Genomic DNA, 26,525 nt, shown 5'->3' with positions numbered 1-26,525 from the left:
CAGGGAGTTATCCGAGCTAGTCAGGAACCTCCTAAAACCGAACCAAGTCTCAGTGCATCAATGCACAAGGGTTCTGGGTAAAAATGGTGGCTTCCTACGAAGCAATCCCATTCGGCAGATTCCACGCAAGACTTTCCAGTGGAACCTACTGGACAAATGGTCCGGGTCGCATCTTCAGATGCTTCAGCGGATAACCCTGTCACCGGGGACAAGGGTATCCCTCCTGTGGTGGTTGCAGAGTGCTCATCTTCTAGAGGGCCGCAGATTCGGCATTCGGGACTGGGTCCTGGTGGCCACGGATGCCAGCCTGCGAGGCTGGGGAGCAGTCACACAGGGAAGGAATTTCCAGGGCTTATGGTCAAGCCTGGAGACATCTCTTCATATAAACATTCTGGAACTAAGGGCCATTTACAATGCCCTAAGTCAAGCGAAACCCCTGCTTCAGGGTCAGGCGGTATTGATCCAATCGGACAACATCACGTCAGTCGCCCACGTAAACAGACAGGGCGGCACGGGAAGCAGGGGGGCAATGGCAGAAGCTGCAAGGATTCTTCGCTGGGCGGAAAATCATGTGATAGCACTGTCAGCAGTGTTCATTCCGGGAGTGGACAACTGGGAAGCAGACTTCCTCAGCAGACACGACCTTCACCCGGGAGAGTGGGGACTTCACCCAGAAGTCTTCCACCTGATTGTAAACCGTTGGGAAAAACCAAAGGTGGACATAATGGCGTCCCGTCTAAACAAAAAACTAGACAGATATTGCGCCAGGTCAGGGGACCCTCAGGCAATAGCGGTGGACGCTCTGGTAACACCGTGGGTGTACCAGTCAGTGTATGTGTTCCCTCCTCTGCCTCTCATACCAAAAGTACTGAGAATCATAAGAAGGAGCGGAGTAAGAACTATACTCGTGGTTCCGGATTGGCCAAGAAGGACTTGGTATCCGGAACTTCAAGAGATGCTCACGGACGAACCGTGGCCTCTACCTCTAAGAAAGGACCTGCTCCAGCAGGGGCCTTGTCTGTTCCAAGACTTACCGCGGCTGCGTTTGACGGCTTGGCGGTTGAACGCCGGATCCTGAAGGAAAAAGGCATTCCAGATGAAGTCATCCCTACCCTGGTCAAGGCCAGGAAGGACGTAACCGCAAAACATTATCACCGCATTTGGCGAAAATATGTTGCGTGGTGGGAGGCCAAGAAGGCCCCTACAGAGGAATTTCAACTGGGTCGTTTCCTGCATTTCCTGCAAACAGGACAGTCTATGGGCCTAAAATTAGGGTCCATTAAGGTTCAAATTTCGGCCCTGTCGATTTTCTTCCAAAAGGAACTGGCTTCAGTGCCTGAAGTTCAGACATTGTTAAAGGGGTACTGCATATACAGCCTCCTTTTGTGCCTCCAGTGGCACCTTGGGATCTCAATGTTGTGTTGAGTTTCCTAAAGTCACATTGGTTTGAACCACTCACCACTGTGGACTTAAAATATCTCACATGGAAGGTGACGATGCTGTTAGCCCTGGCTTCAGCCAGGCGTGTGTCAGAATTGGCGGCTTTATCATATAAAAGCCCTTATTTAATATTTCATTCTGACAGGGCAGAATTGAGGACTTGTCCTCAATTTCTACCTAAGGTGGTTTCTGCATTTTACATGAAGCAACCTATTGTGGTACCTGCGGCTACTAAGGACTTGGAGGATTCCAAGTTGCTTGACGTGGTCAGGGCCCTGAAAATATATGTTTCCAGGACGACTGGAGTCAGAAAATCTGACTCGCTGTTTATCCTGTATGCACCCAACAAACTGGGTGCTCCTGCTTCTAAGCAGACGATTGCTCGTTGGATTTGTAGTACAATTCAGCTTGCACATTCTGTGGCAGGCCTGCCACAGCCAAAAATCTTAAAATGCCCACTCCACAAGGAAGGTGGGCTCATCTTGGGCAGCTGCCCGAGGGGTCTCGGCTTTACAACTTTGCCGAGCAGTTACTTGGTCAGGAGCAAATACGTTTGTAAAATTCTACAAATTTGATACCCTGGCTGAGGAGGACCTGGAGTTCTCTCATTCGGTGCTGCAGAGTCATCCGCACTCTCCCGCCCGTTTGGGAGCTTTGGTATAATCCCCATGGTCCTTACGGAGTTCCCAGCATCCACTAGGACGTCAGAGAAAATAAGAATTTACTTACCGATAATTCTATTTCTCGTAGTCCGTAGTGGATGCTGGGCGCCCATCCCAAGTGCGGATTGTCTGCAATACTGGTACATAATTGTTACCAAAAAAAAAATTCGGGTTATTGTTGTAGTGAGCCATCTTTTATAGAGGCTTCTCTATTATCATGCTGTTAACTGGGTTCAGATCACAAGTTGTACAGTGTGATTGGTGTGGCTGGTATGAGTCTTACCCGGGATTCAAAATCCTTCCTTATTGTGTACGCTCGTCCGGGCACAGTATCCTAACTGAGGCTTGGAGGAGGGTCATAGGGGGAGGAGCCAGTGCACACCAGGTGATCCTAAAGCTTTCTTTAGATGTGCCCTGTCTCCTGCGGAGCCGCTATTCCCCATGGTCCTTACGGAGTTCCCAGCATCCACTACGGACTACGAGAAATAGAATTATCGGTAAGTAAATTCTTATTATAAGGTTGTCCCTGTATAATATAGCGTTTTGGTGTGTGCTGGCAAACTCTCCCTCTGTCTCCCCAAAGGGCTAGTGGGGTCCTGTCCTCTATCAGAGCATTCCCTGTGTGTGTGCTGTGTGTCGGTACGTGTGTGTCGACATGTATGAGAACGATGTTGGTGAGGAGGCGGAGCAATTGCCTGTAATGGTGATGTCACTCTCTAGGGAGTCGACACCGGAATGGATGGCTTATTTAGGGAATTACGTGATAATGTCAACACGCTGCAAGGTCGGTTGACGACATGAGACGGCCGGCAAACCAATTAGTACCTGTCCAGGCGTCTCAAACACCGTCAGGGGCTTTAAAACGCCCATTTACCTCAGTCGGTCGACACAGACACGGACACTGACTCCAGTGTCGACGGTGAAGAAACAAACGTATTTTCCATTTGGGCCACACGTTACATGTTAAGGGCAATGAAGGAGGTGTTACATATTTCTGATACTACAAGTACCACAAAAGAGGGTATTATGTGGGGTGTGAAAAAACTACCTGTAGTTTTTCCTGAATCAGATAAATTAAATGAAGTGTGAGATGATTCGTGGGTTTCCCCCGATAGAAAATTATTGGCGTTATACCCTTTCCCGCCAGAAGTTAGGGCGCGTTGGGAAACACCCCTTAGGGTGGATAAGGCGCTCACACGCTTATCAAAACAAGTGGCGTTACCGTCTCCAGATACGGCCGCCCTCAAGGAGCCAGCTGATAGGAAATGGAAAATATCCTAAAAAGTATATACACACATACTGGTGTTATACTGCGACCAGCGATCGCCTCAGCCTGGATGTGCAGCGCTGGGGTAGCTTGGTCGGATTCCCTGACTGAAAATATTGATACCCTTGACAGGGACAGTATTTTATTGACTATAGAGCATTTAAAGGATGCATTTCTATATATGCGAGATGCACAGAGGGATATTTGCACTCTGGCATCAAGAGTAAGTGCGATGTCCATATCTGCCAGAAGATGTTTATGGACACGACAGTGGTCAGGTGATGCAGATTCCAAACGGCACATGGAAGTATTGCCGTATAAAGGGGAGGAGTTATTTGGGGTCGGTCCAACGGACCTGGTGGCCACGGCAACAGCTGGAAAATCCACCTTTTTTACCCCAAGTCACATCTCAGCAGAAAAAGACACCGTCTTTTCAGCCTCAGTCCTTTCGTCCCCATAAGGGCAAGCGGGCAAAAGGCCAGTCATATCTGCCCAGGGATAGAGGAAAGGGAAGAAGACTGCAGCAGGCAGCCCATTCCCAGGAACAGAAGCCCTCCACCGCTTTTGCCAAGTCCTCAGCATGACGCTGGGGCCGTACAAGCGGACTCAGGTGCGGTGGGGGGTCGTCTCAAGAGTTTCAGCGCGCAGTGGGCTCACTCGCAAGTGGACCCCTGGATCCTACAAGTAGTATCCCAGGGGTACAGATTGGAAATTCGAGACGTCTCCCCCTCGCAGGTTCCTGAAGTCTGCTTTACCAACGTCTCCCTCCGACAGGGAGGCAGTATTGGAAACAATTCACAAGCTGTATTCCCAGCAGGTGATAATCAAAGTACCCCTCCTACAACAAGGAAAGGGGTATTATTCCACACTATATTGTGGTACTGAAGCCAGACGGCTCGGTGAGACCTATTCTAAATCTGAAATATTTGAACACTTACATACAAAGGTTCAAATCAAGATGGAGTCACTCAGAGCAGTGATAGCGAACCAGGAAGAAGGGGACTATATGGTGTCCCTGGACATCAAGGATGCTTACCTCCATGTCCCAATTTGCCCTTCTCACCAAGGGTACCTCAGGTTCGTGGTACAAAACTGTCACTATCAGTTTCAGACGCTGCCGTTTGGATTGTCCACGGCACCCCGGGTCTTTACCAAGGTAATGGCCAAAATGATGATTCTTCTTCAAAGAAAAGGCGTCTTAATTATCCCTTACTTGGACGATCTCCTGATAAGGGCAAGGTCCAGAGAACAGTTGGAGGTCGGAGTAGCACTATCTCAAGTAGTTCTACGACAGCACGGGTGGATTCTAAATATTCCAAAATCGCAGCTGTCTCCGACGACACGTCTGCTGTTCCTAGGGATGATTCTGGACACAGTCCAGAAAAAGGTGTTTCTCCCGGAAGAGAAAGCCAGGGAGTTATCCGAGCTAGTCAGGAACCTCCTAAAACCAGGAAAAGTGTCAGTGCATCATTGCACAAGGGTCCTGGGGAAAATGGTGGCTTCTTACGAAGCGATTCCATTCGGCAGATTTCACGCAAGAACTTTTCAGTGGGATCTGCTGGAAAAATGGTCCGGATCGCATCTTCAGATGCATCAGCGGATAACCCTGTCTCCAAGGACAAGGGTGTCTCTTCTGTGGTGGCTGCAGAGTGCTCATCTACTAAAGGGCCACAGATTCGGCATTCAGGACTGGGTCCTGGTGACCACGGATGCCAGCCTGAAAGGCTGGGGAGCAGTCACACAAGGAAAAAATTTCCAGGGAGTATGATCAAGTCTGGAGACTTCTCTCCACATAAATATACTGGAGCTAAGAGCAATTTACAATGCTCTAAGCTTAGCAAGACCTCTGCTTCAAGGTCAGCCGGTATTGATCCAGTGGGACAACATCACGGCAGTCGCCCACGTAAACAGACAGGGCGGCACAAGAAGCAGGAGGGCAATGGCAGAAACTGCAAGGATTCTTCGCTGGGCGGAAAATCATGTGATAGCACTGTCAGCAGTGTTCATTCCGGGAGTGGACAACTGGGAAGCAGACTTCCTCAGCACGACCTCCACCCGGGAGAGTGGGGACTTCATCGGGAAGTCTTCCACATGATTGTGAACCGTTGGGAAAGACCAAAGGTGGACATGATGGCGTCCCGCCTGAACAAAAAACTGGACAGGTATTGCGCCAGGTCAAGAGACCCTCAGGCAATAGTTGTGGACGTTCTGGTAACACCGTGGGTGTACCAGTCGGTGTATGTGTTCCCTCCTCTGCTTCTCATACCTAAGGTACTGAGAATTATAAGACGTAGAGGAGTAAGAACTATACTCGTGGCTCCGGATTGGCCAAGAAGGACTTGGTACCCGGAACTTCAAGAGATGCTCACAGAGGACTCATGGCCTCTGCCGCTAAGAAGGGACTTGCTTCAGCAAGTACCATGTCTGTTCCAAGACTTACCGCGGCTGCGTTTGACGGCATGGCGGTTGAACGCCGGATCCTAAGGGAAAAAGGCATTCCGGAAGAGGTCATTCCTACCCTGGTCAAAGCCAGGAAGGAGGTGACCGCACAACATTATCACCACATGTGGCGAAAATATGTTGCGTGGTGTGAGGCCAGGAAGGCCCCACGAAGAAATTTCAACTCGGTCGATTCCTGCATTTCCTGCAAACAGGAGTGTCTATGGGCCTCAAATTGGGGTCCATTAAGGTTCAAATTTCGGCCCTGTCGATTTTCTTCCAGAAAGAATTGGCTTCAGTTCCTGAAGTCCAGAAGTTTGTCAAGGGAGTACTGCATATACAACCCCCTTTTGTGCCTCCAGTGGCACTGTGGGATCTCAACGTAGTTCTGGGATTCCTCAAATCACATTGGTTTAAACCGCTCAAATCTGTGGATTTGAAATATCTCACATGGAAAGTGACCATGATGTTGGCCCTGGCCTCGGCCAGGCGAGTGTCAGAATTGGCGGCTTTGTCTCACAAAAGCCCATATCTGATTGTCCATTCGGACAGGGCAGAGCTGCGGAATCGTCCCCAGTTTCTCCCTAAGGTGGTGTCAGCGTTTCACCTGAACCAGCTTATTGTGGTACCTTCGGCTACTAGGGACTTGGAGGACTCCAAGTTGCTAGATGTTGTCAGGGCCCTGAAAATATAGGTTTCCAGGACGGCTGGAGTCAGGAAAACTGACTTGCTGTTATCCTGTATGCACCCAACAAACTGGGTGCTCTTGCTTCTAAGCAGACGATTGCTAGTTGGATGTGTAGTACAATTCAGCTTGCACATTCTGTGGCAGGCCTGCCACAGCCAAAATATGTAAATGCCCATTCCACAAGGAAGGTGGGCTCATCTTGGGCGGCTGCCCGAGGGGTCTCGGCTTTACAACTTTGCCGAGCTGCTACTTGGTCAGGGGCACACCCTGGCTGAGGAGGACCTGGAGTTCTCACTCTGTGCTGCAGAGTCATCCGCACTCTCCCGCCCGTTTGGGAGCTTTGGTATAATCCCCATGGTCCTGACGGAGTCCCCAGCATCCACTTAGGACGTCAGAGAAAATAAGAATTTACTTACCGATAATTCTATTTCTCGTAGTCCGTAGTGGATGCTGGGCGCCCATCCCAAGTGCGGATTGTCTGCAATACTTGTACATAGTTATTGTTACAAAAATCGGGTTATTATTGTTGTGAGCCATCTTTTCAGAGGCTCCGCTGTTATCATGCTGTTAACTGGGTTCAGATCACAGGTTGTACAGTGTGATTGGTGTGGCTGGTATGAGTCTTACCCGGGATTCAAAATCCTTCCTTATTGTGTACGCTCGTCCGGGCACAGTATCCTAACTGAGGCTTGGAGGAGGGTCATAGGGGGAGGAGCCAGTGCACACCACCTGATCCTAAAGCTTTTACTTTTGTGCCCTGTCTCCTGCGGAGCCGCTATTCCCCATGGTCCTGACGGAGTCCCCAGCATCCACTACGGACTACGAGAAATAGAATTATCGGTAAGTAAATTCTTATTATTGCCTAACTAAAGGGTTATTGTTATGAGCCATCTGTTGAGAGGCTCAGTTATGTTTCATACTGTTAACTGGGTATTGTATCACGAGTTATACGGTGTGATTGGTGTGGCTGGTATGAGTCTTACCCAGGATTCAAAATCCTTCCTTATTGTGTCAGCTCTTCCGGGCACAGTATCCTAACTGAGGTCTGGAGGAGGGTCATGGTGGGAGGAGCCAGTGCACACCAGGTAGTCCTAAAGCTTTCTTTAGTTGTGCCCAGTCTCCTGCGGAGCCGCTATTCCCCATGGTCCTTACGGAGTTCCCAGCATCCACTACGGACTACGAGAAATAGATTTACCGGTGAGTAAAATCGTATTTTTTTTTTAATAGTTGGAATAACGTATTCATATAAGGCAAGGACACAGCCCATGAAAAAGGGGAAACCAGTTAGAGAATAGTCTTCCTTTTCCTATACAGCTCTAGAAAAATGAACAGTTGCTTTTTTGTTTCAGCGCCTTTTTGTGCACCCGTTTTCTGAAATTATGCCCCATTAGTTCTTAAAATGGAAACCTATTATATAAGGAAATTGCATTGTTTTAATCCAAGATGTGCTTTACATAACAAGTAGTGCAATTAGACCTATACTCCAGTAATATGTAGACTGTACAGCATATGAGAGGAGCAAACAGATTCGAATTTCATGCTGTAGCTGTTCTCGCTCTGCAGTATTTAGTAGGCAGGTGTTCGGTGTACATGCAGAGTTCAGTGTATATGTAAAGAATGTAACGAGTGACACGTGAAGAACATAAAAACAAGTTTTTGCCTGTAGGATCTCATGTGTTTAATTATGAATGCTGCAAAAGATTCACAAAATGGTACAGTTTTTATATTGCAATGTTTTGGCAGCTTATTGTGCAGAAAAGTTTGACTGCCTAGAAGACAAGTAAGAATAACCGATATTCTGGCATTTGTATGTTCTACCCATGTTTATTTGGGTTCCCTACTGCCCTCCAAAAACATACCTTATAAGTTAATTGGCTTCGAAGTGAGAATGTTTGCTTGTGTGTTAGGGATTTAGAAGTGTTTTTGTCTTCCATATAGAAGAGTTATGGTATCTTCCATATTCAGAGGAAACCATGTTACTCATGGATTTTCAGCAGATGTTTTATAGCTATAGGAGCAATACTATGATATGCGTACTAAATGTGTTTTTACTTTATAATACAATTATTATTATTATTTTTTTTGTAGAATGAAATAAATGAAATACCGTTCTTTGATATCCAACTGCCGTATGAAATTGCCATCAAAATCTTTCAGTACTTGGGCAGGATAGAGCTTGGAAGATGTGCACAGGTTTGTGTATATTTGTCTGTTAAAAATGTATTATTGAACACATTTATAATAAATCCTACAGAGTTTGCACCTTTCTAACTGCGATTCCCTATATGGATGTGGTGAGTATATAGCAGCTGAGCACGGCCCCTGGAGGTGCTTGACTGCCCATTTTGTCCAGAAGGAACATTTTTCATCTGTATGCTATATCACACGAAAGTCACCAGTTTTCCATGGCCATAACTTTTTCTCTCTGGTTCCTTTTATCACATACATAACACCGCTATTACATACTGAGATATAGTCACAGACACTGCATCACAACAAATTGTGGTAATTTCTCTACATTTGTTTTGATAGCTTTTACTGATGATTTTTAAAAATAGAGGGACTTGATTTTCTGGACCTAAAAGATCACCAACAAATACTTTAGTCTTAACCATTAAGGACTATCAGATTGGGTGTTTTTTATTTAAAATAATAAAAGTAATTTATTGTTTCCTGAAAAATTATCACATGATCATATGTAATGTAGGTGTTCTGTTATATGTATGGAAGCCAATCCCGGGTCATTTTTTCAATCCCAGTATTCGAGATTAAGAAACTCTGTATTGTGATTCTCAGAATACTCGGGATTGAGTTGGTTAATGAAAATATTATTTATTAGTCTGGCAGGCAGCAGCAGGAATCGGAGGCGAGCACAGTATGCTCATCATGTACACCCAGTGCACTCCCTCAGTCACTCCGATCCAATCCCAAATAGGCCTCCTAAATCCTGAGTCCCAGCAGCGATGAAGACTGATGAGCCCTCCTTGTGCTCCTCTTCTGGCCCCGGGCTGCAGGGCAGGCGCCACTAAAATGTGTGACACTGGTCTGTGTGTGCCACACTGTCTGATGCGCCATGTGACTGCTCAGCACTGCAGTCCTCATCTGCTTACAGGTGGGTGCGGCTGAAGGGGTGGGCTGGCTTTGGGCTGCTACATGACCTCTCTGACATCACACCTCCAAGTGGAGTGCTGCTGGTGCTCAGCGCTGGCTGGCATGAAAACAAAGAGCACATGTGCAAACTAATCCAGTAAATCCCGAGATTGGAGGCTCCAATCCCAGGTTTAAAATCCCGGCAATCTTGGGCCAGAATCCAGGGATCACTCCGATCTCGGGATTGGCCTCCCTAGTTACATGGTTTTACAAAATCCTGATTATCATATTAAATAGTTTGTAACTCTTTTCCAGTTTTAAATGCGGTTTGTTGCTTTTATAACTATGAGAGGCGTTCAGTGATACAAAGGTATACAGTTTAATTGGTTTGTTGGCAGCCCACAAGCAGTTGGCATTTAAACTGGGAAGAGGATAATTCCTTTTGACTTAAATGATGGCCCAAGATCTGAAATTAATGGATTTGGTATGAAATACCATGAGCTTGAAAACATTTAAACACCGATGTTGAGTCTGCAACTTAAATATGCATTATCTGCAGTTTAATCAGTGATTGACTTTCTGTACAGATATGTATTAATTTCACGCTCACTGAAATTGTTTTATTGTAAAGCTAATCTTTATAACCTCATTCTGCTGTGTGTTCATCTTAAAATGTCTACAGTGCCTTACCTTGTTATAATGCCTATTATATAAACCTCAAAAGGTGAACGAGAGGGATCATGGAAACAGGATTGGTCATAGTGGAAAGATTCTCAGCTGTGTCATTCATCTGTCTTTTAATATTGTATTGTCTGTTACTTCTCTCTATTATTTAATGGCACATTATGGGCCAAATGTAATAGCTTGTGGGTTTCAGAAAGTGACTGCGTCAGGGATTGATCAACCATGTTAATTTTGTCGTAAAAATATATCATCAGTTGTTTCAGGCCAACTTTTCGCACCTTCTCTACCTAGAAAATTTGACCTTGATAACTGGACAGGTCAATATATACAGTATCCTGGATTGGCTGGGCCAGTGCTGTCAAAATGAACGTCATCCCTAGAATACTTTATTTCAGACCCTTCCAATCTTGTCCCTCCCCACATTTTTAAGTTTTTGAAACATTTTATTTTATTTGTTCTGGGAAGCACCCTAGAGTTTGGTTGCAGATTCTTTAGCGACCATCTGAGGATGGGGGCTTAGAGATTCCAGACTTCAAACGCTGCTATTTGGTGGCCGATATCACAATGTGTCTTATGGTACTACCCTACCTTGGATAGGATCTGAAACACAATTGAGTCTGACTTGCCTGGGTATTTCTCCGCCTCCTCCCTTCAGTGGGTTGCCTCAATGCCACCAACCAAAATCCATTCTACTGCGCACAGTTATTCATCATTCCCTCGCAATTGGGTATTTCGCAAATCGTAAATATGGTTTAGCTACCTCTCTTAGCCCACTTAGACCATTATATAACAACCTAACCTTTCCCCTGGTTCTCTCCTTACTTTCATACAGACCCTGGATGCAAAGGGGTGTTAGATTTTTAAATACTATTTCTCTATCGTCCTAGTGGATGCTGGGGTTCCTGAAAGGACCATGGGGAATAGCGGCTCCGCAGGAGACAGGGCACAAAAAGTAAAGCTTTACGATCAGGTGGTGTGTACTGGCTCCTCCCCCTATGACCCTCCTCCAAGCCTCAGTTAGATTTTTGTGCCCGGCCGAGAAGGGTGCAATCTAGGTGGCTCTCCTAAAGAGCTGCTTAGAAAAGTTTAGCTTAGGTTTTTTATTTTACAGTGAGTCCTGCTGGCAACAGGATCACTGCAACGAGGGACTTAGGGGAGAAGAAGTGAACTCACCTGCGTGCAGGATGGATTGGCTTCTTGGCTACTGGACATTAGCTCCAGAGGGACGATCACAGGTACAGCCTGGATGGTCACCGGAGCCTCGCCGCCGGCCCCCTTGCAGATGCTGAAACGAGAAGAGGTCCAGAATCGGCGGCAGAAGACTCCTCAGTCTTCTTAAGGTAGCGCACAGCACTGCAGCTGTGCGCCATTTTCCTCTCAGCACACTTCACACGACAGTCACTGAGGGTGCAGGGTGCTGGGAGGGGGGCGCCCTGGGAGGCAAATGAAAACCTTTTTTGGCTAAAAATACCTCACATATAGCCTCCGGGGGCTATATGGAGATATTTAACCCCTGCCAGAATCCACTAAAGAGCGGGAGACGAGCCCGCCGAAAAAGGGGCGGGGCCTATCTCCTCAGCACACAGCGCCATTTTCCTCACACAGCTCCGCTGGTCAGGAAGGCTCCCAGGCTCTCCCCTGCACTGCACTACAGAAACAGGGTAAAACAAGAGAGGGGGGGCAAAATTGTGGCAAAACTATATTATTAAAGCAGCTATACAGGGAGCACTTATTATAAGGCTATCCCTGTCATATATAGCGCTTTTGGTGTGTGCTGGCAAACTCTCCCTCTGTCTCCCCAAAGGGCTAGTGGGGTCCTGTCTTCGTTAAGAGCATTCCCTGTGTGTCTGCTGTGTGTCGGTACGTGTGTGTCGACATGTATGAGGACGATATTGGTGTGGAGGCGGAGCAATTGCCAAATATGGGGATGTCACCTCCTAGGGGGTCGACACCTGAATGGATGCCTTTATTTATGGAATTACGGGATAGTGTCAACACGCTAAAGCAGTCGTTTGACGACATGAGACGGCCGGACAATCAATTAGTGCCTGTCCAGGCGCCTCAAACACCGTCAGGGGCTGTAAAACGCCCTTTGCCTCAGTCGGTCGACACAGACCCAGACACAGGCACTGATTCCAGTGGCGACGGTGACAAATCAACCGTATTTTCTAGTAGGGCCACACGTTATATGATTTTGGCAATGAAGGAGGCGTTACATATTGCTGATACTACAGGTACCACAAAACAGGGTATCATGTGGGGTGTGAAAAAACTACCTATAGTTTTTCCTGAATCAGATGAATTAAATGAGGTGTGTGATGAAGCGTGGGTTGCCCCCGATAAAAAAATGCTAATTTCAAAGAAGTTTTCTCTATCGTCCTAAGTGGATGCTGGGGTTCCTGAAAGGACCATGGGGAATAGCGGCTCCGCAGGAGACAGGGCACAAAAAAGTAAAGCTTTTACCAGATCAGGTGGTGTGCACTGGCTCCTCCCCCTATGACCCTCCTCCAGACTCCAGTTAGATTTTGTGCCCGAACGAGAAGGGTGCAATCTAGGTGGCTCTCCTAAAGAGCTGCTTAGAGAAAGTTTAGCTTAGGTTTTTTACTTTACAGTGAGTCCTGCTGGCAACAGGATCACTGCAACGAGGGACTTAGGGGAGAAGTAGTGAACTCACCTGCGTGCAGAGTGGATTTGCTGCTTGGCTACTGGACACTAGCTCCAGAGGGACGATCACAGGTACAGCCTGGATGGTCACCGGAGCCGCGCCGCCGGCCCCCTTGCAGACGCTGAAGAGAGAAGAGGTCCAAAATCGGCGGCTGAAGACTCCTGAGTCTTCATAAAGGTAGCGCACAGCACTGCAGCTGTGCGCCATTTTCCTCTCAGCACACTTCACACAACAGTCACTGAGGGTGCAGAGCGCTGGGGGGGGCGCTCTGAGAGGCAAATAAAAACCTTATTAGAGGCAAAAAATACCTCACATATAGCCCACAGAGGCTATATGGAGATATTTAACCCCTGCCTAACTTCAAAAATAGCGGGAGACGAGCCCGCCGAAAAAGGGGCGGGGCCTATCTCCTCAGCACACAGCGCCATTTTCTCTCACAGAAAAGCTGGAGAGAAGGCTCCCAGGCTCTCCCCTGCACTGCACTACAGAAACAGGGTTAAAACAGAGAGGGGGGGCACTGATTTTGGCGATATTGTATATATATAAAAGATGCTATAAGGGAGAAACACTTATATAAGGTTGTCCCTATAAAATTATAGCGTTTTTGGTGTGTGCTGGCAGACTCTCCCTCTGTCTCCCCAAAGGGCTAGTGGGTCCTGTCCTCTGTCAGAGCATTCCCGGTGTGTGTGCTGTGTGTCGGTACGTGTGTGTCGACATGTATGAGGACGATGTTGGTGAGGAGGCGGAGAAATTGCCTGTAATGGTGATGTCACTCTCTAGGGAGTCGACACCGGAATGGATGGCTTATTTAGAGAATTACGTGAGAATGTCAACACGCTGCAAGGTCGGTTGACGACATGAGACGGCCGACAATCTATTAGGACCGGTCCAGGCGTCTCAGAAACACCGTCAGGGGTTTTAAAAAACGCCCATTTACCTCAGTCGGTCGACACAGACACAGACACGGACACTGAATACAGTGTCGACGGTGAATAAACAAACGTATTTCTCATTAGGGCCACACGTTAAGGGCAATGAAGGAGGTGTTACGTGTTTCTGATACTACAAGTACCACAAGAAAGGGTATTATGTGGGAGTGAAAAAACTACCTGTAGTTTTTCCTGAATCAGATAAAATAAAATGAAGTGTGTGATGATGCGTAGGGTTACCCCGATAGCAAATATTGGCGTTATACCCTTTCCCGCCAGAAATTAGGGTACGTTGGGAAACACCCCTTAGGGTGATAAGGCGCTCACACGCTTATCAAGTGGCGTTACCGTCTCCAGATACGGCCGCCCTCAAGGAGCCAGCTGATAGGAAGCTGGAAAAATATCCTAAAAAGTATATACACACATACGGTGGTTATACTGCGACCAGCGATCGCCATCAGCCTGGAGATGCAGTGCTGGGTTGGCTTGGTCGGATTCCCTGACTGAAAATATTTTATTCATGTAGAGCATTTAATAGGATGCATTCTATATATATGTATGTGAGATGCACAGAGGGATATTTGCTCTCTGGCATCAAGATAAGTGCGTTGTCCATATCTCCCAGAAGATGTCAGGGACACGACAGTGGTCAGGTGATACAGATCCCATACGGCAGATGGAAGTATTGCTGTATAAAGGGAAGGAGTTATTTGGGGGTCGGTCCATCGGACCTGGGGACCACAGCAACAGCTGGGAAATCCAACCTTTTTTACCCCAAGTTACATCTCAGCTAAAAAAGACACCGTCTTTTCAGCCTCAATCTTTCCTTTCCCATGAGGGCATGCAGGCAAAAGGCCAGTCATATCTGCCCAGACATAGAGGTAAGGGAAGTAGACTGCAGCAGGCAGCCCCTTCCCAGGAAAAGAAGCCCTCCACCGCGTCTGCCAAGTCCTCAGCATGACGCTGGGGCCGTGCAAGCGGACTCAAGGTGGGGGGGTAGTCTCAAGAGTCTCAGGGCGCAGTGGGATCACTCGCAAGTTGACCCCTAGATCGTACGAGTATTATCCCAGGGGTAAAGATTGGAGAGTCGAGACATCTTCTCCTCGCAGGTTCCTGAAGTCTGCTTTACCAACGGCTCCCTCCGACAGGGAGGCAGCATTGGAAACAATTCACAAGCTGTATATCCAGCAGGTGATAATCAAAGTACCCCTCCTACGACAAGGAAAAGGGTATTATTTTTCCACACTATATTGTGGTACTGAAGCCAGACGGCTTGGTGACACATAGTCTAAATCTAAAATGTTTTGAACACTTACATAAAAGGTTCAAATCGAGATAAAGTCACTCAGAGCAGTGATAGCGAACCGGAAAAAAGGGGACTATATGGTGTCCCTGGACATCAAGGATTACCTCCATGTCCAAATTTTGTCCTTCTCATCAAGGGTACCTCTGGTTCGTGGTACAGAACTGTCAATATCAGTTTCAGACGATGCCGTTTGAATTATCCACGGCACCCCGGGCCTTTTTACCGAGGTAATGGCCGAAAAGATGTTTCTTCAAAGAAAAAAGGCATCTAAATTATCCCTTACTTGCACGACCTAAAAAGGGCAAGTTCCAGAGAACAGTTGGAGGTCGGAAGAGCACTATCTAAAGTAGTCCTTCGACGGCACGACTGGATTCTAAATATTCCAAGAATCGCAGCTGTTTTCCGACGATACGTCTGCTGTTCCTAGGGATGATTCTGGACACGGTTCAGAAAAAGGTTTTTCTTCCCGAGGAAAAAGCCAAGGAGTTATCCGACCTGTCAGGAACCTCCTAAAACCAGGAAAGGTGTCTGTACATCAATGCACAAGAGTCCTGGGAAAAATGGTGGCTTTTTACGAAGCAATTCCATTCGGCAGATTCCATGCAAGAATTTTCCAAAGGGATCTGTTGGACAAATGGTCAGGGTCGCATCCTCAGATGCACCTGCGAATAACCCTGTCGCCAAGGACAAGGGTATATCTTCTGTGGTGGTTGCAAAAGGCTCATCTATTGGAGGGCCGCAGATTCGGCATACAGGATTTGATCCTGGTGACCACGGACGCCAGCCTGAGAGGTTGGGGAGCAGTCACACAAGGAAGAAACTTCCAGGGGGTATGGACGAACCTGGAAAAGTCTCTTCACATAAACATTCTGGTACTAAGAGCAATCTAAAATGCTCTAAGCCAGGCGGAACCACTCCTGCAAGGAAAACCGGTGTTGATTCAGTCGGACAACATCACGGCGGTCGCCCATGTAAACAGACAGGGCGGCACAAGAAGCAGGAGTGCAATGGCAGAAGCTGCCAAGATTCTTCGCTGGGCGGAGAATCACGTAATAGCACTGTCAGCAGTGTTCTTCCCGGGCGTGTACAACTGGGAAGCAGATTTCCTCAGCAGACACGATATTCACCCGGGAGAGGGGGGTCTTCATCCAGAAGTCTTCCACATGCTAATAAACTGTTGGGAAAGACCAATGGTAGACATGATGGCGTCTCGCCTCAACAAGAAACTGGACAAGTATTGCGCCAGGTCAAGAGATCCACAGGCAATAGCTGTGGACGCACTGGTAACACCTTGGGTGTACAAATCAGTATATGTGTTTCCTCCTCTGCCTCTCATACCAAAGGTATTGAAGATTATACGGTGAGGAGGAGTAAGAACAATACTAGTGGCTCCGGATTGGCCAAGAAGGACTTGGTACCCGGAACTTCAAGAGTTGGTCACGGACGACCCGTGCCCTCTACTTCTGAGAAGGGACCTGCTACAACAGGGTCCCTGTCTCTTTCAAGACTTACCGCGGCTGCGTTTGACGGCATGGCGGTTGAACGCCAGATCCTAAAAGGGAAAGGCATTCCAGAAGAAGTCATTCCTACCTTGATTAAGGCAAGGAAGGAAGTCACCGCGAAACATTATCACCGCATTTGGCGAAAATATGTCGCGTGGTGCGAGGATCGGAGTGTTCCGACGGAGGAATTTCAACTGGGTCGTTTCCTACATTTCCTACAATCAGGATTGTCTATGGGTCTCAAATTGAGATCTATTAAGGTTCAAATTTCGGCCCTGTCAATATTCTTCCAAAAAGAATTGGCCTCAGTTCCTGAGGTACAGACTTTTGTTAAAGGAGTACTGCATATACAGCCTCCTGTGGTGCCTCCGGTGGCACCGTGGGATCTAAATGTAGTTTTAGATTTCCTCAAATCCCATTGGTTTGAACCATTGAAAAAGGTGGATTTTAAATATCTCACATGGAAAGTGACTATGTTACTGGCCCTGGCTTCCGCCAGGAGAGTATCTGAATTGGCGGCTTTATCTTATAAAAGCCCTTATCTAATCTTCCATTCGGATAGGGCAGAACTGAGGACTCGTCCGCATTTTCTCCCTAAGGTGGTATCAGCGTTTCACCTGAACCAACCTATTGTGGTGCCTGCGGCCACTGGCGACTTGGAGGACTCCAAGTTGTTGGACGTTGTCAGAGCCTTAAAAATATACTGTGGCAGGCCTGCCACAGCCTAAATCTGTTAAGGCCCATTCCACAAGGAAGGTGGGCTCATCTTGGGCGGCTGCCCGAGGGGTCTCGGCATTACAATTCTGCCGAGCAGCTACGTGGTCGGGGGAAAACACGTTTGTAAAATTCTACAAATTTGATACCCTGGCAAAAGAGGACTTGGAATTCTCTCATTCGGTGCTGCAGAGTCATCCGCACTCTCCCGCCCGTTTGGGAGCTTTGGTATAATCCCCATGGTCCTTTCAGGAACCCCAGCATCCACTTAGGACGATAGAGAAAATAAGAATTTACTTACCGATAATTCTATTTCTCGGAGTCCGTAGTGGATGCTGGGCGCCCATCCCAAGTGCGGATTATCTGCAATACTGTACATAGTTATTGTTAACAAATTCGGGTTTTATTGTTAAGGAGCCATCTTTAAGAGGCTCTTTCTGTTATCATACTGTTAACTGGGTTTAGATCACAAGTTGTACGGTGTGATTGGTGTGGCTGGTATGAGTCTTACCCGGGATTCAAAATCCTCCCTTATTGTGTACGCTCGTCCGGGCACAGTACCTAACTGGAGTCTGGAGGAGGGTCATAGGGGGAGGAGCCAGTGCACACCACCTGATCTGGTAAAAGCTTTACTTTTTTGTGCCCTGTCTCCTGCGGAGCCGCTATTCCCCATGGTCCTTTCAGGAACCCCAGCATCCACTACGGACTCCGAGAAATAGAATTATCGGTAAGTAAATTCTTATTATTGGCTTTATACCCTTTCCCGCCAGAGGTTAGGGCGCGCTGGGAAACACCTCCTAGGGTGGACAAGGCGCTCACACGCTTATCAAAACAAGTGGCGTTACCCTCTCCTGAGACGGCCGCACTTAAAGATCCAGCAGATAGGAGGATGGAAAATATCCAAAAAAGTATATACACACATACAGGTGTTATACTACGACCAGCTATAGCGACAGCCTGGATGTGCAGTGCTGGGGTAGCTTGGTCAGAGTCCCTGATTGAAAATATTGATACCCTGGATAGGGACAATGTTTTACTGTCTTTAGAGCAAATAAAGGATGCATTTCTTTATATGCGTGATGCACAGTGGGATATCTGCACACTGGCATCACGGGTAAGTGCTATGTCCATTTCGGCCAGAAGAAGTTTATGGACGCGACAGTGGTCAGGCGATGCGGACTCAAAACGGCATATGGAAGTTTTGCCGTATAAAGGGGAGGAGTTATTTGGTGTCGGTCTATCGGATTTGGTGGCCACGGCTACAGCCGGGAAATCCACCTTTTTACCTCAAGTCACTCCCCAACAGAAAAAGACACCGACTTTTCAACCGCAGCCCTTTCGTTCCTTTAAAAACAAGAGAGCAAAGGGATATTCATATCTGCCACGAGGCAGAGGAAGGGGGAAGAGACAGCAACAGGCAGCTCCTTCCCAGGAACAGAAGCCCTCCCCCGCTTCTACAAAAGCCTCAGCATGACGCTGGGGCTTCTCAAGCGGACTCGGGGGCGGTGGGGGGTCGTCTCAAGAATTTCAGCGCGCAGTGGGCTCACTCGCATGTAGATCCCTGGATCCTGCAGATAATATCTCAGGGGTACAGGTTGGAACTAGAGACGGATCCACCTCGCCGTTTCCTGAAGTCTGCTTTACCAACGCCCCCCTCCGACAGGGTGACGGTCTTGGAAGCCATTCACAAGCTGTACTCTCAGCAGGTGATAGTCAAGGTACCCCTTTTACAACAAGGAAAGGGGTATTATTCCACTCTATTTGTGGTACCGAAGCCGGATGGCTCGGTAAGACCTATTCTAAATCTGAAATCCTTGAACCTGTACATAAAGAAGTTCAAGTTCAAGATGGAGTCACTCAGAGCAGTGATAGCGAACCTGGAAGAAGGGGACTTTATGGTATCCTTGGACATCAAGGATGCGTATCTCCACGTTCCAATTTACCCCTCACACCAGGGGTACCTCAGGTTCGTCGTACAGAACTGTCACTATCAGTTTCAGACGCTGCCGTTCGGATTGTCCACGGCACCTCGGGTCTTTACCAAGGTAATGGCCGAGATGATGATTCTTCTTCGAAGAAAAGGCGTATTAATTATCCCATACTTGGACGATCTCCTAATAAGGGCAAGGTCCAGAGAACAGCTAGAGATGGGATTAGCACTGTCTCAAGAAGTGCTAAAACAGCACGGGTGGATTCTGAATATTCCAAAATCCCAGTTAATTCCGACAACACGTCTGCTGTTCCTAGGGATGATTCTGGACACGGTTCAGAAAAAGGTTTTTCTCCCGGAGGAAAAAGCCAAGGAGTTATCCGAGCTTGTCAGGAACCTCCTAAAACCAGGAAAGGTGTCTGTACATCAATGCACAAGAGTCCTGGGAAAAATGGTGGCTTCTTACGAAGCAATTCCATTCGGCAGATTCCACGCAAGAATTTTCCAGAGGGATCTGTTGGACAAATGGTCAGGGTCGCATCTTCAGATGCACCAGCGGATAACCCTGTCTCCAAGGACAAGGGTATCTCTTCTGTGGTGGTTGCAGAGTGCTCATCTATTGGAGGGCCGCAGATTCGGCATACAGGATTGGATCCTGGTGACCACGGACGCCAGCCTGAGAGGCTTGGGAACAGTCACACAAGGAAGAAACTTCCAGGGCGTGTGGTCGAGCCTGGAAACGTCTCTTCACATAAACATTCTGGAACTAAGAGCAATCTACAATGCTCTAAGCCAGGCAGAACCTCTGCTTCAAGGAAAACCGGTGTTGATCCAGTCGGACAACATCACGGCAGTCGCCCATGTGAACAGACAGGGCGGCACAAGAAGCAGGAGTGCAATGGCAGAAGCTGCAAGGATTCTTCGCTGGGCAGAGAATCATGTGATAGCACTGTCAGCAGTGTTCATCCCGGGAGTGGACAACTGGGAAGCAGACTTCCTCAGCAGACACGACCTTCACCCGGGAGAGTGGGGACTTCATCCAGAAGTTTTCCACATGCTGGTAACCCGTTGGGAAAGACCAATGGTGGACATGATGGCGTCTCGCCTCAACAAAAAACTGGACAGGTATTGCGCCAGGTCAAGAGATCCGCAGGCAATAGCTGTGGACGCGCTGGTAACGCCTTGGGTGTACCAGTCGGTGTATGTGTTTCCTCCTCTGCCTCTCATACCAAAAGTATTGAGAATTATACGGCAAAGAGGCGTAAGAACGATACTAGTGGTTCCGGATTGGCCAAGAAGGACTTGGTACCCGGAACTTCAAGAGATGATCACGGAAGATCCGTGGCCTCTACCTCTGAGAAGGGACTTGCTTCAGCAGGGTCCCTGTCTGTTTCAAGACTTACCGCGGCTGCGTTTGACGGCATGGCGGTTGAACGCCGGATCCTAAAGGAAAAAGGCATGCCGGAAGAAGTCATTCCTACTTTGATTAAAGCAAGGAAGGAAGTAACCGCGCAACATTATCACCGCATTTGGCGAAAATATGTTGCGTGGTGCGAGGATCGGAGTGCTCCGACGGAGGAATTTCAACTGGGTCGATTCCTACATTTCCTGCAATCAGGATTGTCTATGGGTCTCAAATTGGGATCTATTAAGGTTCAAATTTCGGCCCTGTCGATTTTCTTCCAAAAAGAATTGGCTTCAGTTCCTGAAGTCCAGACTTTTGTTAAGGGAGTGCTGCATATACAGCCCCCTGTGGTGCCTCCAGTGGCACCGTGGGATCTCGATGTTGTTTTGGACTTTCTCAAATCTCATTGGTTTGAACCACTAAAAACTGTGGATTTTAAATATCTCGCATGGAAAGTGACCATGCTACTAGCCCTGGCTTCGGCCAGGAGAGTGTCAGAACTGGCAGCTTTATCTTACAAAAGCCCATATCTGATTTTCCATTCGGACAGGGCAGAACTGCGGACTCGTCCGCATTTTTCTCCCTAAGGTGGTGTCAGCATTTCATCTGAACCAACCTATTGTAGTGCCTGCGGCTACAAGCGACTTGGAGGACTCCAAGTTGTTGGACGTTGTCAGAGCTTTAAAAATATACATTTCAAGGACAGCTGGAGTCAGGAAATCTGACTCGCTGTTTATACTATATGCTCCCAACAAGTTGGGCGCTCCTGCGTCTAAGCAGACTATTGCTCGCTGGATTTGTAGTACGATTCAGCTTGCACATTCTGTGGCAGGCCTGCCACAGCCAAAATCGGTAAAAGCCCACTCCACAAGGAAGGTGGGTTCTTCTTGGGCGGCTGCCTGAGGGGTCTCGGCATTACAACTCTGCCGAGCGGCTACGTGGTCGGGGGAGAACACGTTTGTAAAATTCTACAAATTTGATACCCTGGCTAAGGAGGACCTGGAGTTCTCTCATTCGGTGCTGCAGAGTCATCCGCACTCTCCCGCCCGTTTGGGAGCTTTGGTATAATCCCCATGGTCCTTTCAGGAACCCCAGCATCCACTAGGACGATAGAGAAAATAAGAATTTACTTACCGATAATTCTATTTCTCGGAGTCCGTAGTGGATGCTGGGCGCCCCTCCCAAGTGCGGATTATCTGCATTACTTGTACATAGTTACAAAAATCGGGTTATTATTGTTGTGAGCCATCTTTTCAGAGGCTCCGCTGTTATCATACTGTTAACTGGGTTTAGATCACAGGTTGTACGGTGTGATTGGTGTGGCTGGTATGAGTCTTACCCGGGATTCATAAATCCTTCCTTATTGTGTACGCTCGTCCGGGCACCGTACCTAACTGAGGCTTGGAGGAGGGTCATAGGGGGAGGAGCCAGTACACACCACCTGATCGTAAAGCTTTACTTTTTGTGCCCTGTCTCCTGCGGAGCCGCTATTCCCCATGGTCCTTTCAGGAACCCCAGCATCCACTACGGACTCCGAGAAATAGAATTATCGGTAAGTAAATTCTTATTTCTCTATCGTCCTAGTGGATGCTGGGGTTCCTGAAAGGACCATGGGGAATAGCGGCTCCGCAGGAGACAGGGCACAAAAAGTAAAGCTTTTCCAGATCAGGTGGTGTGCACTGGCTCCTCCCCCTATGACCCTCCTCCAGACTCCAGTTAGATTTTTGTGCCCGGCCGAGAAGGGTGCAATCTAGGTGGCTCTCCTAAAGAGCTGCTTAGAAAAAGTTTAGCTTAGGTTTTTTATTTTACAGTGAGTCCTGCTGGCAACAGGATCACTGCAACGAGGGACTGAGGGGAGAAGAAGTGAACTCACCTGCGTGCAGGATGGATTGGCTTCTTGGCTACTGGACATCAGCTCCAGAGGGACGATCACAGGTACAGCCTGGATGGTCACCGGAGCCGCGCCGCCGGCCCCCTTGCAGATGCTGAAGTCAGAAGAGGTCCAGAATCGGCGGCTGAAGACTCCTGCAGTCTTCTAAAGGTAGCGCACAGCACTGCAGCTGTGCGCCATTTTCCTCTCAGCACACTTCACACGCAGTCACTGAGGGTGCAGGGCGCTGGGGGGGGGGCGCCCTGGGAGGCAAATGTAACCTATATAAAGGCTAAAAATACCTCACATATAGCCCCCAGAGGCTATATGGAGATATTTAACCCCTGCCTGGATTCACTAAATAGCGGGAGACGAGCCCGCCGGAAAAGGGGCGGGGCCTATCTCCTCAGCACACGGCGCCATTTCCTCTCACAGCTCCGCTGGTCAGGACGGCTCCCAGGTCTCTCCCCTGCACTGCACTACAGAAACAGGGTAAAACAGAGAGGGGGGGCAAATTTATGGCGATATTTTGATATATATAAAGCAGCTATAAGGGAGCACTTATTATAAGGCTATCCCTGTTATATATAGCGCTTTTGGTGTGTGCTGGCAAACTCTCCCTCTGTCTCCCCAAAGGGCTAGTGGGTCCTGTCTTCGTTAGGAGCATTCCCTGTGTGTCTGCTGTGTGTCGGTACGTGTGTGTCGACATGTATGAGGACGATATTGGTGTGGAGGCGGAGCAATTGCCAAATATGGGGATGTCACCCCCTAGGGAGTCGACACCAGAATGGATGCCTTTATTTATGGAACTACGGGATAGTGTCAACACGCTAAAGCAGTCGTTTGACGACATGAGACGGCCGGACAATCAATTAGTGCCTGTCCAGGCGACTCAAACACCGTCAGGGGCTGTGAAACGCCCTTTGCCTCAGTCGGTCGACCCAGACACAGGCACTGACTCCAGTGGTGACGGTGACGAATCAACCGTATTTTCCAGTAGGGCCACACGTTATATGATTTTGGCAATGAAGGAGGCGTTACATTTAGCTGATACTACAGGTACCACTAAACAGGGTATTATGTGGGGTGTGAAAAAACTACCTATAGTTTTTCCTGAATCAGAAGAATTAAATGACGTGTGTAATGAAGCGTGGGTTGCCCCTGATAAAAAGCTGATAATTTCAAAGAAATTATTGGCATTATACCCTTTCCCGCCAGAGGTTAGGGAGCGCTGGGAAACACCTCCTAGGGTGGACAAGGCGCTAACACGCTTATCTAAACAAGTGGCGTTACCCTCTCCTGAGACGGCCGCACTTAAAGATCCATCAGATAGGAGGATGGAAAATATCCAAAAAAGTATATACACACATGCAGGTGTTATACTACGACCAGCTATAGCGACTGCCTGGATGTGCAGTGCTGGGGTAGTTTGGTCAGAGTCCCTGATTGAAAATATTGATACCCTGGACAGGGACAATATTTTACTGTCGTTAGAACAAATAAAGGATGCATTTCTTTATATGCGTGATGCACAGAGGGATATCTGCACACTGGCATCACGGGTAAGTGCTATGTCCATTTCGGCCAGAAGAGCTTTATGGACGCGACAGTGGACAGGCGATGCGGATTCAAAACGACATATGGAAGTTTTGCCGTATAAAGGGGAGGAGTTATTTGGAGTCGGTCTATCAGATTTGGTGGCCACGGCTACAGCCGGGAAATCCACCTTTCTACCTCAAGTCACTCCCCAACAGAAAAAGGCACCGACTTTTCAACCGCAGCCCTTTCGTTCCTTTAAAAATAAGAGAGCAAAGGGCTATTCATATCTGCCACGAGGCAGAGGTCGAGGGAAGAGACAGCAACAGGCAGCTCCTTCCCAGGAACAGAAGCCTTCCCCGGCTTCTACAAAAGCCTCAGCATGACGCTGGGGCTTCTCAAGCGGACTCGGGGACGGTGGGTGGTCGTCTCAAAAATTACAGCGCGCAGTGGGCTCACTCGCAGGTAGATCCCTGGATCCTGCAGATATCTCAGGGGTACAGGTTGGAATTAGAGACAGATCCACCTCGCCGTTTCCTGAAGTCTGCTTTACCAACGTCCCCCTCCGAAAGGGAGACGGTTTTGGAAGCCATTCACAAGCTGTACTCTCAGCAGGTGATAGTCAAGGTACCTCTTCTACAACAAGGGAAGGGGTATTATTCCACTCTTTTTGTGGTACCGAAGCCGGATGGCTCGGTAAGGCCTATTCTAAATCAGAAGTCCTTGAACCTGTACATAAAGAAGTTCAAGTTCAAGATGGAGTCACTCAGAGCAGTGATAGCGAACCTGGAAGAGGGGGACTTTATGGTATCCTTGGACATCAAGGATGCGTATCTCCACGTTCCAATTTACCCCTCACACCAGGGGTACCTCAGGTTCGTTGTACAAAACTGTCACTATCAGTTTCAGACGCTGCCGTTCGGATTGTCCACGGCACCTCGGGTCTTTACAAAGGTAATGGCCGAGATGATGATTCTTCTTCGAAGAAAAGGCATATTAATTATCCCATACTTGGAAGATCTCCTAATAAGGGCAAGGTCCAGAGAACAGCTAGAGATGGGATTAGCACTGTCGCAAGAAGTGCTAAAACAGCACGGGTGGATTCTGAATATTCCAAAATCCCAGTTAATGCCGACAACTCGTCTGCTGTTCCTAGGGATGATTCTGGACACGGTTCAGAAAAAGGTTTTTCTCCCGGAGGAAAAAGCCAAGGAGTTATCCGAGCTTGTCAGGAACCTCCTAAAACCAGGAAAGGTGTCTGTACATCAATGCACAAGAGTCCTGGGAAAAATGGTGGCTTCTTACGAAGCAATTCCATTCGGCAGATTCCACGCAAGAATTTTCCAAAGGGATCTGTTGGACAAATGGTCAGGGTCGCATCTTCAGATCACCTGCGGATAACCCTGTCTCCAAGGACAAGGGTGTCTCTTCTGTGGTGGTTGCAGAGTGCTCATCTATTGGAGGGCCGCAGATTCGGCATACAGGATTGGATCCTGGTGACCACGGACGCCAGCCTGAGAGGCTGGGGAGCAGTCACACAAGGAAGAAACTTCCAGGGAGTATGGACGAGCCTGGAAACGTCTCTTCACATAAACATTCTGGAACTAAGAGCAATATACAATGCTCTAAGCCAGGCAGAACCTCTGCTTCAGGGAAAACCGGTGTTGATCCAGTCGGACAACATCACGGCAGTCGCCCATGTGAACAGACAGGGCGGCACAAGAAGCAGGAGTGCAATGGCAGAAGCTGCAAGGATTCTTCGCTGGGCAGAGAATCATGTGATAGCACTGTCAGCAGTGTTCATCCCGGGAGTGGACAACTGGGAAGCAGACTTCCTCAGCAGACACGATCTTCACCCGGGAGAGTGGGGACTTCATCCAGAAGTCTTCCACTTGCTGGTAACCCGTTGGGAAAGACCAATGGTGGACATGATGGCGTCTCGCCTCAACAAAAAACTGGACAGGTATTGCGCCAGGTCAAGAGATCCGCAGGCAATAGCTGTGGACGCGCTGGTAACGCCTTGGGTGTACCAGTCGGTGTATGTGTTTCCTCCTCTGCCTCTCATACCAAAAGTATTGAGAATTATACGGCAAAGAGGCGTAAGGACGATACTAGTGGTTCCGGATTGGCCAAGAAGGACTTGGTACCCGGAACTTCAAGAGATGATCACGGAAGATCCGTGGCCTCTACCTCTAAGGAGGGACTTGCTTCAGCAGGGTCCCTGTCTGTTTCAAGACTTACCGCGGCTGCGTTTGACGGCATGGCGGTTGAACGCCGGATCCTAAAGGAAAAAGGCATGCCGGAAGAAGTCATTCCTACTTTGATTAAAGCAAGGAAGGAAGTAACCGTGCAACATTATCACCGAATTTGGCGAAAATATGTTGCGTGGTGCGAAGAT

General features: G+C 48.2%; 1 protein-coding gene across 1 annotated transcript in view; it reads left to right on the top strand.

Annotated features, from left to right (window-relative positions):
• The window catches only part of FBXW8 (F-box and WD repeat domain containing 8), a 435,985-nt gene that overhangs the window by 56,748 nt on the left and 352,712 nt on the right, over positions 1-26,525 (top strand). Inside the window, exon 2 of the mRNA XM_063964341.1 lies at positions 8,585-8,689. Within this exon, the coding sequence (XP_063820411.1) occupies positions 8,585-8,689 (105 nt within the window). The remainder of the gene's footprint in view (positions 1-8,584; positions 8,690-26,525) is intronic.

Source organism: Pseudophryne corroboree, chromosome 1, assembly GCF_028390025.1.
Source record: "Pseudophryne corroboree isolate aPseCor3 chromosome 1, aPseCor3.hap2, whole genome shotgun sequence".
In the NCBI taxonomy this organism is placed as follows: Eukaryota; Metazoa; Chordata; class Amphibia; order Anura; family Myobatrachidae; genus Pseudophryne; species Pseudophryne corroboree.
The sequence above is the reverse complement of the archived record's forward strand: the minus strand, read 5'-3'. Positions and strand labels throughout refer to the sequence as shown.